The following is a 14,955-nucleotide window of genomic DNA, read 5'->3' on the forward strand; positions in this document are numbered from 1 at the left end:
TCAATTCTTCTCATGTTGGGTCCGAAATAAATGGCTGACTGATAGTGGGCCGGTTATTTCCGACACAGCACTGTAGTGCATTTCAGAGAGCAGGGTGTACAAAGGTGAGGTGATGGTTCACTTCACTATGTAAACCATCACCTCACCTTCATACACCCTGCTCTCTGCTGTCAGAAATGATGTCAATCTAGGATTTTTTGATGACACACAGGAAGTGATCTATGATGTAGTAGGTAGAGGAAATGATGCTATTGTGATATAGATATGATATACAGGAAATGACATGCTGTATTTGTTTCCCTTGAAAGGAATGGCTGAATGGTGGCATTTACAAAGTATACAAACTACAAAGAAAAAAGGAGGGGGGGAGGAAGACATGAAATGCAGAAGCACAAATTTCCAATGTAAATATAACATGTAATGACAAATGTAAAATATAAAAAATAAAATACCATAACACAAATAACATTAGAAATAAGAAGACTATCTTGTTTGCTGGCTCTTTGCTTTTTGTTAGTAGCATCGCACTCCTTAAAAGTTTTCAGAAATTACCCACTAATAGGGAACATACACATGCAATATATGCCTCAAATGCTATAGCAAATCAATGCCATGTGGGTGAGGGGGAGCTATTCATGCAAGCCAGTGGAGGTCTTCATGTGGAGGTCTCCTCCTAGTTATCTAGTCTTGGCTTTGAAGAGATCCCACCCCAGGGGTGGGATCTCTTCAAAGGGGCTAGCATCATCTGCATACAGTAAAAATATGAGTTGAGTTGAATATTAGGTTTAAGTTTTCCTTCATAATATATTATCATAAAATATTTATGCATTACTCATTAATTCATAAATAAATTTTGTAATTTATTTTTTAAAATGTGTTGCAGCTTGATATTTTGAAAAAAATGATCACTTTATCACACAATTCTGAAGGAGAAGATGATCGCAACAAAACACCTGTTATATCTATTGAAGATGGTGATTCAGAACCAGAAGTGATTTCTTTTTCTTCTGGAAGGGATACAGTGATGAAATCCCTTAAGACTGTTTCAGAACAGTTACGACAAATTAAAGATAAAAGAAAGCAGCAGAGAACAGAACTCCATAATCGAAATGTTCAGCAAAAAATTGGGAAGGTAAGTACTTCCAAATATTATATGTAATATTCATATCTGTCATTGTTTACTCATGAGAGAGAGGAAGAGTTTGCTATATAATAGGAAAAACTTGAATTGCTATAACTGCATATATTATTGAACATGTTGAAAAAAGTTTCAGAAAAAAAAATTTTTAGTAGATAGACCCCTTTGATGAAATCTTCAATGATACTTAAAAAAAAAAAAAAAAAAAAAAACAGGCTAAAAAAAGGCTTGGAAACCTTTTTCTGTCAATTTCAAAGCAAGATTTCAGGCAAAAACCATTTAACATATCAATAGTCCAGATATATGCACCCACATCTGACAGCACAGATGAGGATATTGACTTATTTTGCAAAGATCTGACAGAGATAATAGAAACAATGCAAGATGTGCTAATTATTGAAGGAGATTGGATTGGATCTGTTTTCTCACTTTACTCTTTTCACTCTTAGATTTGAGTTTTTTTTCTTTCTCTTCTAACACTGTTCTGTACCTTCTTCCTATTTCTGCTTCACTTATTCTTGCTGTATTGCTTCTATTCTGATGTTGGGGTTTATATTTCTTTTTTAATTTCAACTTTATGTTTGCAATCACTAAACTATGGTCTGAGTTATATACACTCCTTGGAAAGTTCGATACTGCTGTACTGTTGTTATCCATCTTCTTTTAATCATTATCATATCAATCGTTTTCCCATCATTTGATCACCACATCCATTTTCTACACTCCTTTTGTGAATCTTGTGTTACAGATCATCATCTCGTGGTCCACAGCAAATTCTAACAATTTTTCACCTCGTTCATTTCTTTCTCCGAAACCATATTTACCCATGACTCTTTCCCAACCATTATTATCTATTCCAACTTTGGCATTCCAATCTCCTTCAATAATTAGCACATCTTGCTTTGATATTGTTTCTGTTGTCTCTGTCAGATCTTTGTAAAATAAGTCAATATCCTCATCTGTGCTGTCAGATGTGGGTGCATATATCTGGACTATTGATATGTTAAATGGTTTTGCCTGAAATCTTGCTACTATGATTCATTCATTGACTGGTTTGTAGCCCAACAGTGCCTCTCGAGGCTCTTTTGTTAAGAAGGAAGCCAACTCCTGCTTTTGTGCTTGGTGTCATGTCCTGACCATATTACTTTGCATCCATTGATCTATCCAGATGATGTCCAGCGCAAATCCGCCAATCCTAGTATATCACACCGATATCTCTTCATTTCCTCACAAAGTAATTCTAATTTTCCTGACATCCAGAGTGTCCGCACATTACACGTTTCTACTGATAGCAGTTCTGTTATTTTCAGTTTCTGTTTCCTTTCGGTATCCCACTTTTCGATCCAACCCCGATCGTTTGATTGGTATCACATGCCTTGTTGATCTGGGCGATGTCTGAGCCGGCATCTTTCACCTGTTGATCCTATGGGCATCAGATAACAATCGTGTTTTTTCTTTACAATCAGAGCATCGACACTCATCTGACTGACCCTCCTCCTTTATCCAGACTTGGGACTGGCATGAGACCACTAAGGATTCCATACAGAGCTCAGTTGAGAAAATGGGAAAATAGTATGAGGAAGACTATTCCAAAAAAAGTGTAAAGAGATCAGTAAACAAGAAATGATGATCACCTGCAGAGCAATACCTGTGAAAATATCTGTACAAAACACAGTGTGAGAGGCATCAGCTTTTACCTGGACTGTCTTTTTTTGGATAGCATCAAACATTTATAGGAAGGCTTTGCTTTTGGTATATCTTTTTTTAACATTCTAGGATTTATATAGTATTAAAAGTTGTACAAGTGAAAAAGAATGTCCTTTTAATCAGCAGAAAAGGACCTTTTGTTTTTTGGGAGGTTTAGGAGAATGTGATGTGTTTGAGCTCTAAATCAGCTCATGAAGAGAAATCTGACCTTCACTTGAGTTCTGAATATGAAGGTAAAAGGAACTAAAATGAAATCTTTCTTTCAAGAAATAGTACCGGACTGTGTTTGGGTAGCATTCAAGTTCACAAGGTTGTCCATACCTACTAACCAAAATGTCACAAAGATTAGTATTTAGAGATGAAGCTTTAAATGTTTGAGCACTAAAGATTTGTCAAACGAGGAAGAAAAATGCATACTGTCTTCAGTAAAACAAGTATGATTTGAGATTAGTGAAGGAAAATGCCATTTATATATAGAAATTGCATTTATATGCATTGATAATAAAATCCAAAGAGACTGTGACACATACATATTGAATAACTGGAAAGAAAACAAACTTGCAGCCCAACTTCAGAGGATGAAAAGAAAGCTGTAAAATGATAATTTGGTAAGTATGCTTCAATATTAGACCCAATTAAAATTGGAAATGTCAGAAGTGACTATGAGTTTCTCCAAATCTTTTCATGACTTGTGACCATAAGTACATAATGTTGGAGAAGGGCTAGTATGGTTCAAGAGTGGCAGAATTCGTTATTGAGAGTCACTAATGAAGTGACTCTGGGTGGTATATCTTTGGGTGGCAAAATTTGATAACTGACTTTTCTAGAGCAAAGTTTGAGCTACATTCAAGGGAGAGAGATAACATCATTACTAGAAGACTTGTTAATACCCAAGCAATTGAAGATTCTTCTGATGTTGTCTCTGTAAAACACCAGAGGAAACATTCATTGAACCGTTTTTCTAATATGAGAAAGTGATTTTGCTATTTGTACAGGAATTGGAGGAGAAGAATGATGGCAGCAAGTCAACCTTATCTTTAACACTTTAACTGCTGTGATACAAATTTTTTTCCGTCTTCACAGGCCACTGCACTGAATCATCATATTATGTTATTCTAGTGATTATTTCACTTAAACAATCTGTGAAAACAATTTTCAGCAGGTTACATGTAATGCACTTGGCCTGCTGAGCAGAGTAAGACTGTGTTAACAATAAAACACCAAATGGCCATGTGAGGCATGCACATTTCACATATAACCTATCTACCAAGTTTGGATTTCTTAGCATATTTGTTTACCGATGTCGTGACGGGTTCTCTTGACGTTCGAATCCGCCATCTTGCTAAAAGTCACTTTCATAAAATAAAGGAAAACTAATTGCAAATTAATCACTGATCTAAGGGTAGAGAAATTTCTATTATACTGCGCCACTCTATCCTTAGATAAGTCTATATGAATTAGTAGGATTAATTCAAAATTAGTTAGCAGTCTTTTCCTTCATTCAGGCCAATGTTTCTATTTTCTTTCTGGGATTCCTGCTAGATTCGAGTTTTTGTGAACGGTGCAGTAAAAAGAAATTCAGGCAAACACAATATTTAAATTAACAAACAAAATATTTAATATATGATTATTTGACAAATACATAAATTCCACTTCTAAATATGACAAACCAGTCAAGTTAGCACATCAAGTCAAGTCATTCATATTAATCCAATCTTTCAAACTTTCTCAAACAAATTCACAGTTTCAGAATCACAAAGTTTCTTTACTCAAATTATTACAATAGAATTTCTTATTTATTCAGTTTCCATGTATCTCTCAGCTACACTCTACGATTAACTCATAACAGGCACTAACCACGGTAGATATCACTTCAATGTCTATATTTTCAACTCTCAGCCTCGATGGTAAGCTACAGTTAATGTTAGAAACAGCGCAACGGAACTAATACTTAAATCTGCATACACTGAAATAAACTAATATGACTGTCCTTACCAGAAATAATCTTCAGTACTTCCAATATTTTGTGAGCACACTTTCAAATTGTATTTATCACACTTGCGAAACACTAAATAACTAAAACATTACTAATTGCGCTTCAAAAATCCAGATAATAACTATAAGGTACATTAATTATACTTATTTATCATTCATCAACTAGTTTAACTCCGTACAATTCCCTTTCATGGTAGTACAGAAATAAGTCGTAATTGTAGACTGACTGGATTTATTCAGTATTCTTCTTTGAATGTCCAGTTCTCTAATTATCCGATTACGGCAATAATTTCTTTTTATTACTACGGCTGGTTTTGCTTTCAGCCAACTATAAGATTCACTTATATAAAAAAATATCTACTCAACTCCTATCCTTAGGAATCTTTTAATTACTTCTACTTTAGTTTACTTCCTTGCTACCTTATAGTTCCAAAGTTCCGTTCCGACTCCCTACTTACTCTTACGTATCTATTTTCTCTTCTCCTCTACAAACGCTCCCTTCACACGCGCTCGTTTATTTCCACGCGTCTCTATGACAACCGATAGACGTAAACATTCTCGCGAATGTTACATTAGGTTATATAACTACATTCAGTTATTACATAACGTTAACTTTCATGAAAAGAATAAATAGAATATTTGCATTCCAATAAATGCGTAGTTAAATTACAAATATAAGTTCTTACAGTATTGACAAAATAATAAATAAAACAGCTTAATAATATTTAATACAGAATCTATTTACCATTAAAACATTTCTTTGATTAAGCAATTAAATATTTGACATAATTAAGGTAGTTATATGATATCAATTACAATTTATGTTATTTACATCAAATAATATTTACAAATATAGTTCTTGTGACGGAAAGTCATGTTGGATTCTGAATCAAACAACATTTATTCTATTTTCTACATAATTAGAATCCAACACCGAGTTGTTGTGACTTTGTTTTGTTTGTTTTATCACTAACTAAGTGATATAGTGAAACAAAAAACAGGTACTTCTTTTTATTAGGTAATTCTGATGTAAAATATCGAATGTTGAAATGTTTCGAGAACGTTATTATTTTAGTGATATGGGTGACTATGAGAGACACAAGCAAAGATTGCAAAAACTTTTGGACAAATTGATGTCCAAAGAAGAAGACCATCCTTTCGAGGGCTCATCCGATGATGCAGAGTACGAGCCAAGTGAAGCAGACGGCTCATCATCTTCAGATAGTGAAAGACCGCTCTTGAAAAAGAAAAAAACATTGCCAGACGTTCCTCCTGTTTTTTCCATCTTGTTCCTCATCCACAAATGTGCCTACCGAAAACTATTTTACAGATGACCACATCACAGAAGCTATTGAGAATGTTGTGAGTACTTTCTAACTAAATGATTCCCCAGAAAAAAGAAAATGAAGATGAATCACCTTCTCTGGTGTGGGGCAAAGTAACAGGAAGGTATTTGAAGGAATTTCCATTCAAAGGTGAAAATGCAGGAATACTTGTTGAACTTTTTGAAAATATGTTTTAAAAGTCACCGATCGATTTTTATAGATTGTTCTTAGATGATCATTTGTTGGAACTCAAGATCAACGAAACTAATTGTTATGCTTCTCAGAAAATAAACACAAGTTGTTTGCCGAGTGTGAGAATCAACAAATGGAAAGATACCAACATACAGGAAATGAAGACTTTCATTGAATTGCAGCTTTGGATAGGTCTTTTCCATTTGTCTCACCTTTCTTACTATTGGTCGAAAAAAATAATGTATTCAAATAAAATTAGTAATGTCATGTCACAAAATTGTTTCGAACTGCTCTATCAAACTGGCATTTTTCGAATAATGAAAATGCAGATGTTTCCAATAGACTGTATAAGCTCATGTTACTAATCTTTGAGAGCTAATTTCAAACGTTATTTCACACCCAGAGAACGAGTCTGCATAGACGAGACATTGGTCCCTTTTCGAGGCAGGATAACATCCCTGCAATACATAAAAAAAAAAAATAAACAACATAAATTCGAAGTCAAACTAAAATAAACAACATAAATTCGAAGTCAAACTATTCAAGTTATGCATTGAAAGTGGCTATACCTATGACCTCAGAATTTATTGCAAGAAAGAGAAAAATTTGACAAATTCCAATGAAAGTGTCTCAACTACTGTTATGAAATTATGCGACCCACTGCTAGATTGTGGCAGAACAGTTTACGTAGACAATTATTACATGAATGTAGATCTCGCTCATAAGTTACTTGAAAGAAAAACACACCACGTTGGTACCTTGAGGAAAAACAGAAAAAACAACCCAGGAGAAGTAATTAAAAAAAAACTAAGAAAAGGTGAATGTATCTCTATGGAGAGCAATACAGGAATTGTGATCACAAAGTGGCAGGACAAACGTGATGTCCTAACTCTTTCTACAAAAGCATGTTGGTCAGATGATGACCGTCAGCGCCAGTCGAAATTCTGAAGTATATAAGCCGTGATGTCATAGATTATAACAAATCTAAGACTTTCATAGATTTATCTGACCAGATAAAATCTTACTCAACAAGTTTGAGAAAGGGTATCAAATGGTACAGAAAAATTTCCGTCGACATGCTTCTAGGGTCGTCTGTCGTAAACTCTTATTTCCTCTATAAAGGTGTGACTGATAGAAACATATCAATAACTACTTTTAGAGAGCAAGTTGCCAAATCTTTGTTAGGTCTGTCTAAAAATAATCAAGAAAGTCAATCCCAGAAGATGAATAAACACATGTTGGCAAATATGGGTACATCCAACAAGCGACGATATGTTGTTTGCTATAACAAAATATCAACAGAAAGTGGCAGAAATGTTGCAGCTAAGAAAGCATTGACTTCTCGGTGGAAATGTGACCAGTGCAAAAAATATTACTGTGTGACATGCTTTTACAAAGCCCATGATTGCACCCTTTAGCAATTAGCTTTTTTTTTTCATTTATTGACTAAAAATAATAAAAATCATCATCATCAAATTCCTGCCATGTACCCTCAAGGGGTGTACAGGATATGATAGAACTATATGATAAAAATTACATCATCACTAACTTCCTATCTACAATTTTCCTCCAAATCAGTCTGTTACTTGTCAAGACTCCAACATTATCAGATCTTATATTTCTATCGTCTAGGGCACTTAGTACCGTATCAATCCACCTATATCTTGGTCTTCATGTGGATCGTTTTTCTGCCAACCTGGCAGACAACACTTGTTTTGCTAATCTTTCCTCGCCCATTCTGTTTAAGTGACCATACCACCTGAGATTAGCTCTGCTAACGGATTCCTGGATGCTGACAATGTCAAGTTCTTTCCTAATATCCTTGTTTTTAATATGATATTGCCATTGATGCCATCTGTTCACGCCTATAATCTTTCTCAGGACTCTCATATCTGCGATCTCTAGTCTTTGGTCAAGTGTTTTACTTCTGACCCAGCTCTCAGATCCATAAATTAAAACTGGTTTGAACACTGTCTTGTATACAGCTAATTTAGTGTTCCCACTAATTTCTCTCTTATTCCATATGAATTTATTCAGTTGACTTCCCACCATACCAGCTTTGCTGATTCTGTTGTCTATTTCTATATTTAATTTACCATCTTCAGTAAAAATCGTGCCAAAGTAGCTGAAATGTTTTACTTGTTCCACAGGTTCTCCATTCACAACACAGTTGGCATTTTCAATGATTCTGCCTATTTTCATTGTCTTTGTCTTTTTATTGCTGACCTTCATACCATATCTATTACAACAGCAAATGAATTTAGTCAGAGAATCTTGCAGACTTCTAGCGGATTTATTTAGAAGTATAACATCGTCTGCATAAAGCAAAGAGCTGACATTAGCATCTCCAATTTTGATATCACGTTTAATACCACTTTCCTTCATAATGTGATCCATATAAATAATGAATAACCGAGGGGATAATGTACATCCTTGTCTCACACCAGATATAACATTAAACCATCTTCCTGTACTTCCTTTAATTCTAACTGCTGACTTAACAACTCAAATAAAGACTAAGTATTACTTGATATAATGCCCCATTGACACAATATAACTGCAGCGTATTGAATAGCTTCTCTCTTGGCACCTTGTCATATGCCTTTTCCAAATCGACAAAACCTTAAATACAGATCTTTGTTATATTCCCATGCTTTTTCGACTATTTGTCATAAAGTGAAGATCTGATCCTGACAGCCTCTATTTGGCCTGAATCCAGCTTGTTCTTCACCAAGCTTTTCTTCAACAATTCTTCTCAACCGTTTCTCAAGTATACTTGCATAGATCTTGCCAGGAACACTCAGTAGGGAAATACCTCTGTAATTCTCACATTCAATTTTATTTCCATTTTTATATATGGGTACTATTAGAGCTCTACTCCAATCATCGGGAATTCGTCCCTCTGTCCAGGCTTTCTGAACTATGCAGTGCAGCCACTGTAAGACTCTTATACCACCATACTTCAGCATTTCTGGTCAAATATCATATACTCCTGCTGCCTTTCCACATTTCAAGCCTTTGATGGCTTTTTCTACTTCGAGTATGGATATGTATTCCTGACTGCATGCCTGGTCAGTGTTTTTTACCACCGTGCTATCATTACTGCTTGTTTCATTTAGCAGTTTTTCAACGTAATTACTCCATACTTCAAGGATATCTTTTTCTCCCATTTTCATGTCACCTTTATCATCTCTAACTCCTTTTACAGCACTCTTTCCTCCATTTATAAGCTTCTTCAACAACCTCCAGAATATTTAGCCACTTTCTTGATATTTATTTTCTATATTCTTGCGGAAGTCCTCCCATGACTTTTGTTTAGCTAGTTTTACACACTGTTTAGCATTCTTGCATTTGTCTCTATATTCTCTAAGAGCACAAGCTGACTTACTTGACAGAAACATTTGATATGCTTTCCTCTTTTCCTTCACTGCCTTTTTAACTTCTTGTGCCCACCATGGAGTTCTGCTTTTTCTATCCTTGCAGACAACCTCACCACATGCTTCTCTGGCTGAATCAAACAGGGTTTTCTTCAAGACTTGCCACTGAATCTCCAAGGTTTGGTTCCTGTTCTCAAACTCTTTCATTTTTTCTTCAATAATCTTTGTGTATTTTAGTCTACAGTTCACACCTGAGAGCTGCTTAACTTTTATTTGCTTTAATACTTTCTTACATGTGTTTCTTTTCAATATGAAATTCAATTTCATCCTGCTCAAGATTAAATAGTGATCACTTCCAATTTCAAATCCTCTGTACACTCTGGTGTCCTGCACCATGGAGAAAACATCATTATCAACAATAACATAGTTAATGAGACTTTTCTTATTCCTAGCCTCTTCTCTCCATGTGAATTTGTGCACATTTTTATGTTGGAACATGGTGTTAGTAATAACCAGTCCATGTCCTGAGCAGAAATCCAACAGATATTGCCATTATTATTAGCTTTGCTCTTTTCTCCAAATTTTCCCAAAATATTTTTGTATGTCTCACAGTCATTTCCTACTCTGATATTTAGATCCCCAACAAGTACCAACTTTTCCTTTTTCATTGTGTCAGTTGCTTTTTCTAAAGCCTCAAAATATTCCTCCACTTCTACCTTAGTAGAGCCTTCTATGAGACCATAGGCACAAATAAGTCTCATTGTCCAGTTCCCCATTCTCATATTTGCCCACATTACTCTACTTGAGACTGACTGCCATTCAAGAAGATTAGCCTCGTATTTTGTGTTGAATACTATGGCTACTCCTTCTTTTCCTTGGTTGTCATTGCCTGAATATAACATTTTGTATTTATTGTTCAGAAAGATCTCACCAGTTTTTGTCTTTTTTGTTTCAGTCACCCCTATTATGTGTATCTGATACTTAAGTAATTCCTCAGCTAGTTCCATTTCTTTGCCATTCAGGCTTCTTATATTGATAGTACCGATCTTTAACTCTGGTCATGTTGAGTTGGGGTTTGTTTTCAGATTTGTTCCAGTAGCTGTCTTTTCACTGTTCGCCCTGGTTCCCAGGCTAAAACAACGGGGGCCTTGTTTTAACCAGGCGACGTCCCAGCCGGTATGAAATTTTGTCATGTTGTACCATCATTTTTTTTTATTTTTGTTTAACCAATAAGAATACAATTTGGTCAGCTAAATCCCAAATTGCCAGCCATTCCTTGTTCGTTCAGTATCCAAGTAGATACCCAACAGAGTGCACCACGAGAAGGTGAGGATTGGACATTAGGTCCGAAGCCCTGGTATGTTCTCTGCAATTCTTTAAAGGCTATGTGTAGGTCTCCTCTCAGTTATACTGCTTTGACCCTCATTTATTGTCTTCAAGCTGAAATCAAAATAGCTTTCGTTTCTTGCCTTTTTTAAATAAATACTTCAATTTATCTCCTTTGTTTTATTGAAACACTTGCAAAAAAATAGTATATTTTCTTATTTTGATAAATGAAAAATTTCAAGTATTTTGATAGGCTAAACTCGGTTTCTAGTTCACCAGGTCATGCCTATATACAGCCCGGCATTAAAAATAGCTGCTGTAAGACACAGTTGTTTCAGGAATGACAAATTAACCTGTGAAATAGATATGTTTTACATGGCGCTTGTTACATACGGCAGTCAAAGTGTTAAGTGCTGTTACTATGATACCATGTGAAAGAGGTAGAAGCATGGAAGAGTTGTAATGTTGAATGAGTATAAAAACAGGATTTTTTTTTTTTTTTGGACTGTTTTGCACATTCACTTAATGGAAAACCAAGACATGAAGCAAGTGAGTAGAGGTTTGGAGTGGAATGAGAGATGAAGGCCTTCACTCTGGTAAGAATTATTTTAGTTAATTGGTCAAACAAGTAGATCAGGATTGTATAGCAAATAGACCAAGAAAATCAGCAACAAAAAAAAGTATTCTTCTCTTAAAAAAAATGGCATTTTGTTTTTTTGGAGAGAACTAAATAGTGAAGAATCTTCTTCTTCTTCTGCAGCTTCTCCCACTTAAGTGGGGTCAATGTTGTTGATGATCCTCCTGTCCAAGTTCACCACATCCAAGTTCCAAGTTCTTCATCCTCAAGTCCTCTTCTACCAGCTCCCTCCATCTCTTCTTTGGCCACCCACGCTTCCTCCTTGCAAATCCATCTGCATGACCCTTCTTCCCACATATTCGTCCTCCCTCCTCATCACATGACGAAACCATCTCAACCTTGCCACCTGTATCTTCGCCCCTAAGTTCGTATCTTTCACTGTTCCCCTTACATAGTCATTTCTCAGATGATCCTTTCTGGTCACACCGCACATCCACCTAAGCATTCGTATCTCTGCTACTTCCATCCTGCTGATGTTATTTTTCCTCAGGGCCACAGTTTCTATTGCATATGTCATAGCTGGCCTCACTACTGTCCTATAAATTTTGCTTTCAGATTGATCGGCACCCTCTTATCGCATTACACTCCAGCCATCTCCCTCCAGTTCCTCCAACCTGCTTGTATCCTGCATCCCACTTCCTTCTCAGCTCCTCCATCTTCTTCCACTGTTGAACCTAAATATCTAAAGTCCTTCACCTTCCTGATGACATTTCCTTCCAGCTCCAGATCTGTCTCCTGGCTGCCGCCCACTGTGCAACACATATACTCTGTCTTACTTCTGCTCAGTCTCATACCTCTCTCTTCCAGTACTTTTCTCCATCTTTCCAGTTTAGTTCCTGCTTCTTCTCTTGAATCTGCGCACATTAAGATGTCATCTGCATACAACATTGTCCAAGGCGCATCTTCTCTCACCTCCTCCATCACCACCTCCATCACAATGTTAAACAGAAACAGACTTAATGCTGACCCTTGATGCAAGCCAACTGTTACTTGAAAACTTTCTGTCTGTCCCAGACAGGTCCGAACACTTATCTTCACATTTCTGTACGTCTCCCGAACCAACCTGACATATTTCTCCGGAACCTTCTTCTCCCTCAGACACCTCCAGACTTCTTGCCTTGGCACTCTATCGTATGCTTTCTCCAGATCAATGAATGCCAGATGTAGCTCCCGTTGTTTCTCTCGAAACTTTTCCATCATCTGCCGTAACCCAAAGATAGCATCTGTTGTTGATCTACCAGGCATGAAGCCAAATTGTTCCTTTGCAATCTCCACCTCCTTCCTCAATCTTCCATCAAGAACCCTTTCTAGGATTTTCATTGTGTGGGACATCAACTTTATTCCTCTGTAATTTTTACAGTTTTGCATCCCCTTTAACCTTGTAGATGGGGACAAGAGTACTCTCCCTCCATTCATCAGGTATATTTTCCTGTTGGCAAACTTTCATGAACAGGTCCCACAGCAGGTCAATTCCCTCTTCCCCCAGTGCCTTTCATGCCTCCACTGGAATTCTGTGGTGAACTATTTTTTTCCAAATCTTATTTTATTTTGTCAAAATAACATAATTATTTATTTATTATAGATACAAGGCTGAATTATGAGTGTCACTGTTGAAAATATGAAAAAAATTATATTTTTTCAATTATAGTTACACAAAACAAATGCACTGCAATCTGACGCCGATATTCGTTTGCACTTGTCATTGCTATTGATACGAATCTTTTATTATTGGTGTTTGTTCGTGGTGAGGATGAAATATTTTTAATAAAGCAATTTTTGATATGTAAATTTATTTATTAATAAATTCGTTACTGATTAGGAAAAAAATTTTATTTTATTTTTTTTTATGCAGCACCCCCACTTAAAATTTTCACCAGCCACCACTGATATTCACTCAAGGAACAATGTTTACAGTGAAGACAAAACTGGTTGCCTGTCATTAATCACTACTGATCTACTTGACCAGTTAAATGAGAAGATTCGAGAAATCATTGCTATTTCTGAGTTGAGTACACATTTCTCATTCTTTACAACACAAAATCATCAAGGAGTGCATAACAGTATTGGAAGTAGATGCTAGAAATGTTTACCGATGATGATGAATCAAAATATGTGGTGGTGCTGGCAGTACTGAACTTTTTGGAACAGTTTCATAATGAAGGAGGCCAATTTTTGAACACATTGCAACAGGAGGTGAAACCTGAATTTCTTATGTTACACCAGAGAGTAAACAGCTATCTATGCAAAGGTGGCATAGTGGATCTCTGAAGGCAAAGATATTCAAGCAGATTCTTTCACCCAAGAAGATATCATGTGCACTCTGTTTTGGGACAGATATAGTGCTTTGATCATTAACTTTATGCCTCAAGGAACACAACAAACATTTACTGTGAACTAAAAAATTGCAGTAGCCTGTTTGAAAGAAAAGATTAGGTCTCCACAGATCCGGAGTTGTTTTGATTCATGACAGTACATGATCCCACACTGCTGCTGAAACATGCCAACTGCTCAAATATTTCAACTAGGATATCATCCAGCACTCATCCTGTAGCCCCCCCCTCACACACTGATTATACACCCAGTGATTTTCATCTTTATCTCCAGTTGAAGAATATTTAGCAGCTCAATAATTCAATGAAGGTGGCTCTGAAGGATTGTATCAAACACCTGTAGTACACTACTTTGATGAGGAGGAACAAAAACGTTTTCTCCCGATATGACAAATATCTCAACAACATAGGAACAAATATGTGTGGAGAAGTAGTTGACAATATTAAACTTGTGACAATGTAAAATGTGTACAGGAGGATTTTTATATAAAAATGCCTTATATACCGATTTACTGGTAAACGAAATTCAATTCAATATACCTGTGATTAATTAGCAAATTTTTATAGTTTAGTAATATGGAAATAATATTTTGTGAATTACTGAATAATGTAACCGCCAAAGGTTTTGTAAAAGAACAAAGAAAGTTAAATGTGAAATATTTTGTGTCAAAAGAAACTTCCAGACAAAGATATTTCCAGACTGATTATCTTATTAACTTATGACCTAGGGCAATTACAATTACGAAGGTCAAATACATATGGGGGTTTCCTGCCTTAATGGAACGACGGAAAAAGGTGGTGGGTGCAGAACCACGAAATACCCAGGGAATTAAAACATAGCAGAACCCAAGGTCGACGGAGTCAGATAAAAGGGGTTGCTACGGCAAGTCAAGGGAACATTTTTGCGAGGTCGGAGCGGTCAGCAAGA

General features: G+C 36.0%; 1 protein-coding gene across 1 annotated transcript in view; it reads left to right on the forward strand.

Annotated features, from left to right (window-relative positions):
• Positions 1 to 14,955, forward strand: part of LOC150096294 (uncharacterized) — a 232,568-nt gene that overhangs the window by 13,359 nt on the left and 204,254 nt on the right. The window contains exon 2 of the mRNA XM_090409393.1: positions 884 to 1,132. Within this exon, the coding sequence (XP_090265519.1) occupies positions 902 to 1,132 (231 nt within the window). The 5' untranslated portion in view covers positions 884 to 901. The remainder of the gene's footprint in view (positions 1 to 883; positions 1,133 to 14,955) is intronic.

Source organism: Typopeltis vanoorti, chromosome 19 (assembly GCF_054136105.1).
Source record: "Typopeltis vanoorti isolate ZY-2024b chromosome 19, IOZ_Tvanoo_1.0, whole genome shotgun sequence".
Taxonomy (NCBI): Eukaryota; Metazoa; Arthropoda; class Arachnida; order Uropygi; family Thelyphonidae; genus Typopeltis; species Typopeltis vanoorti.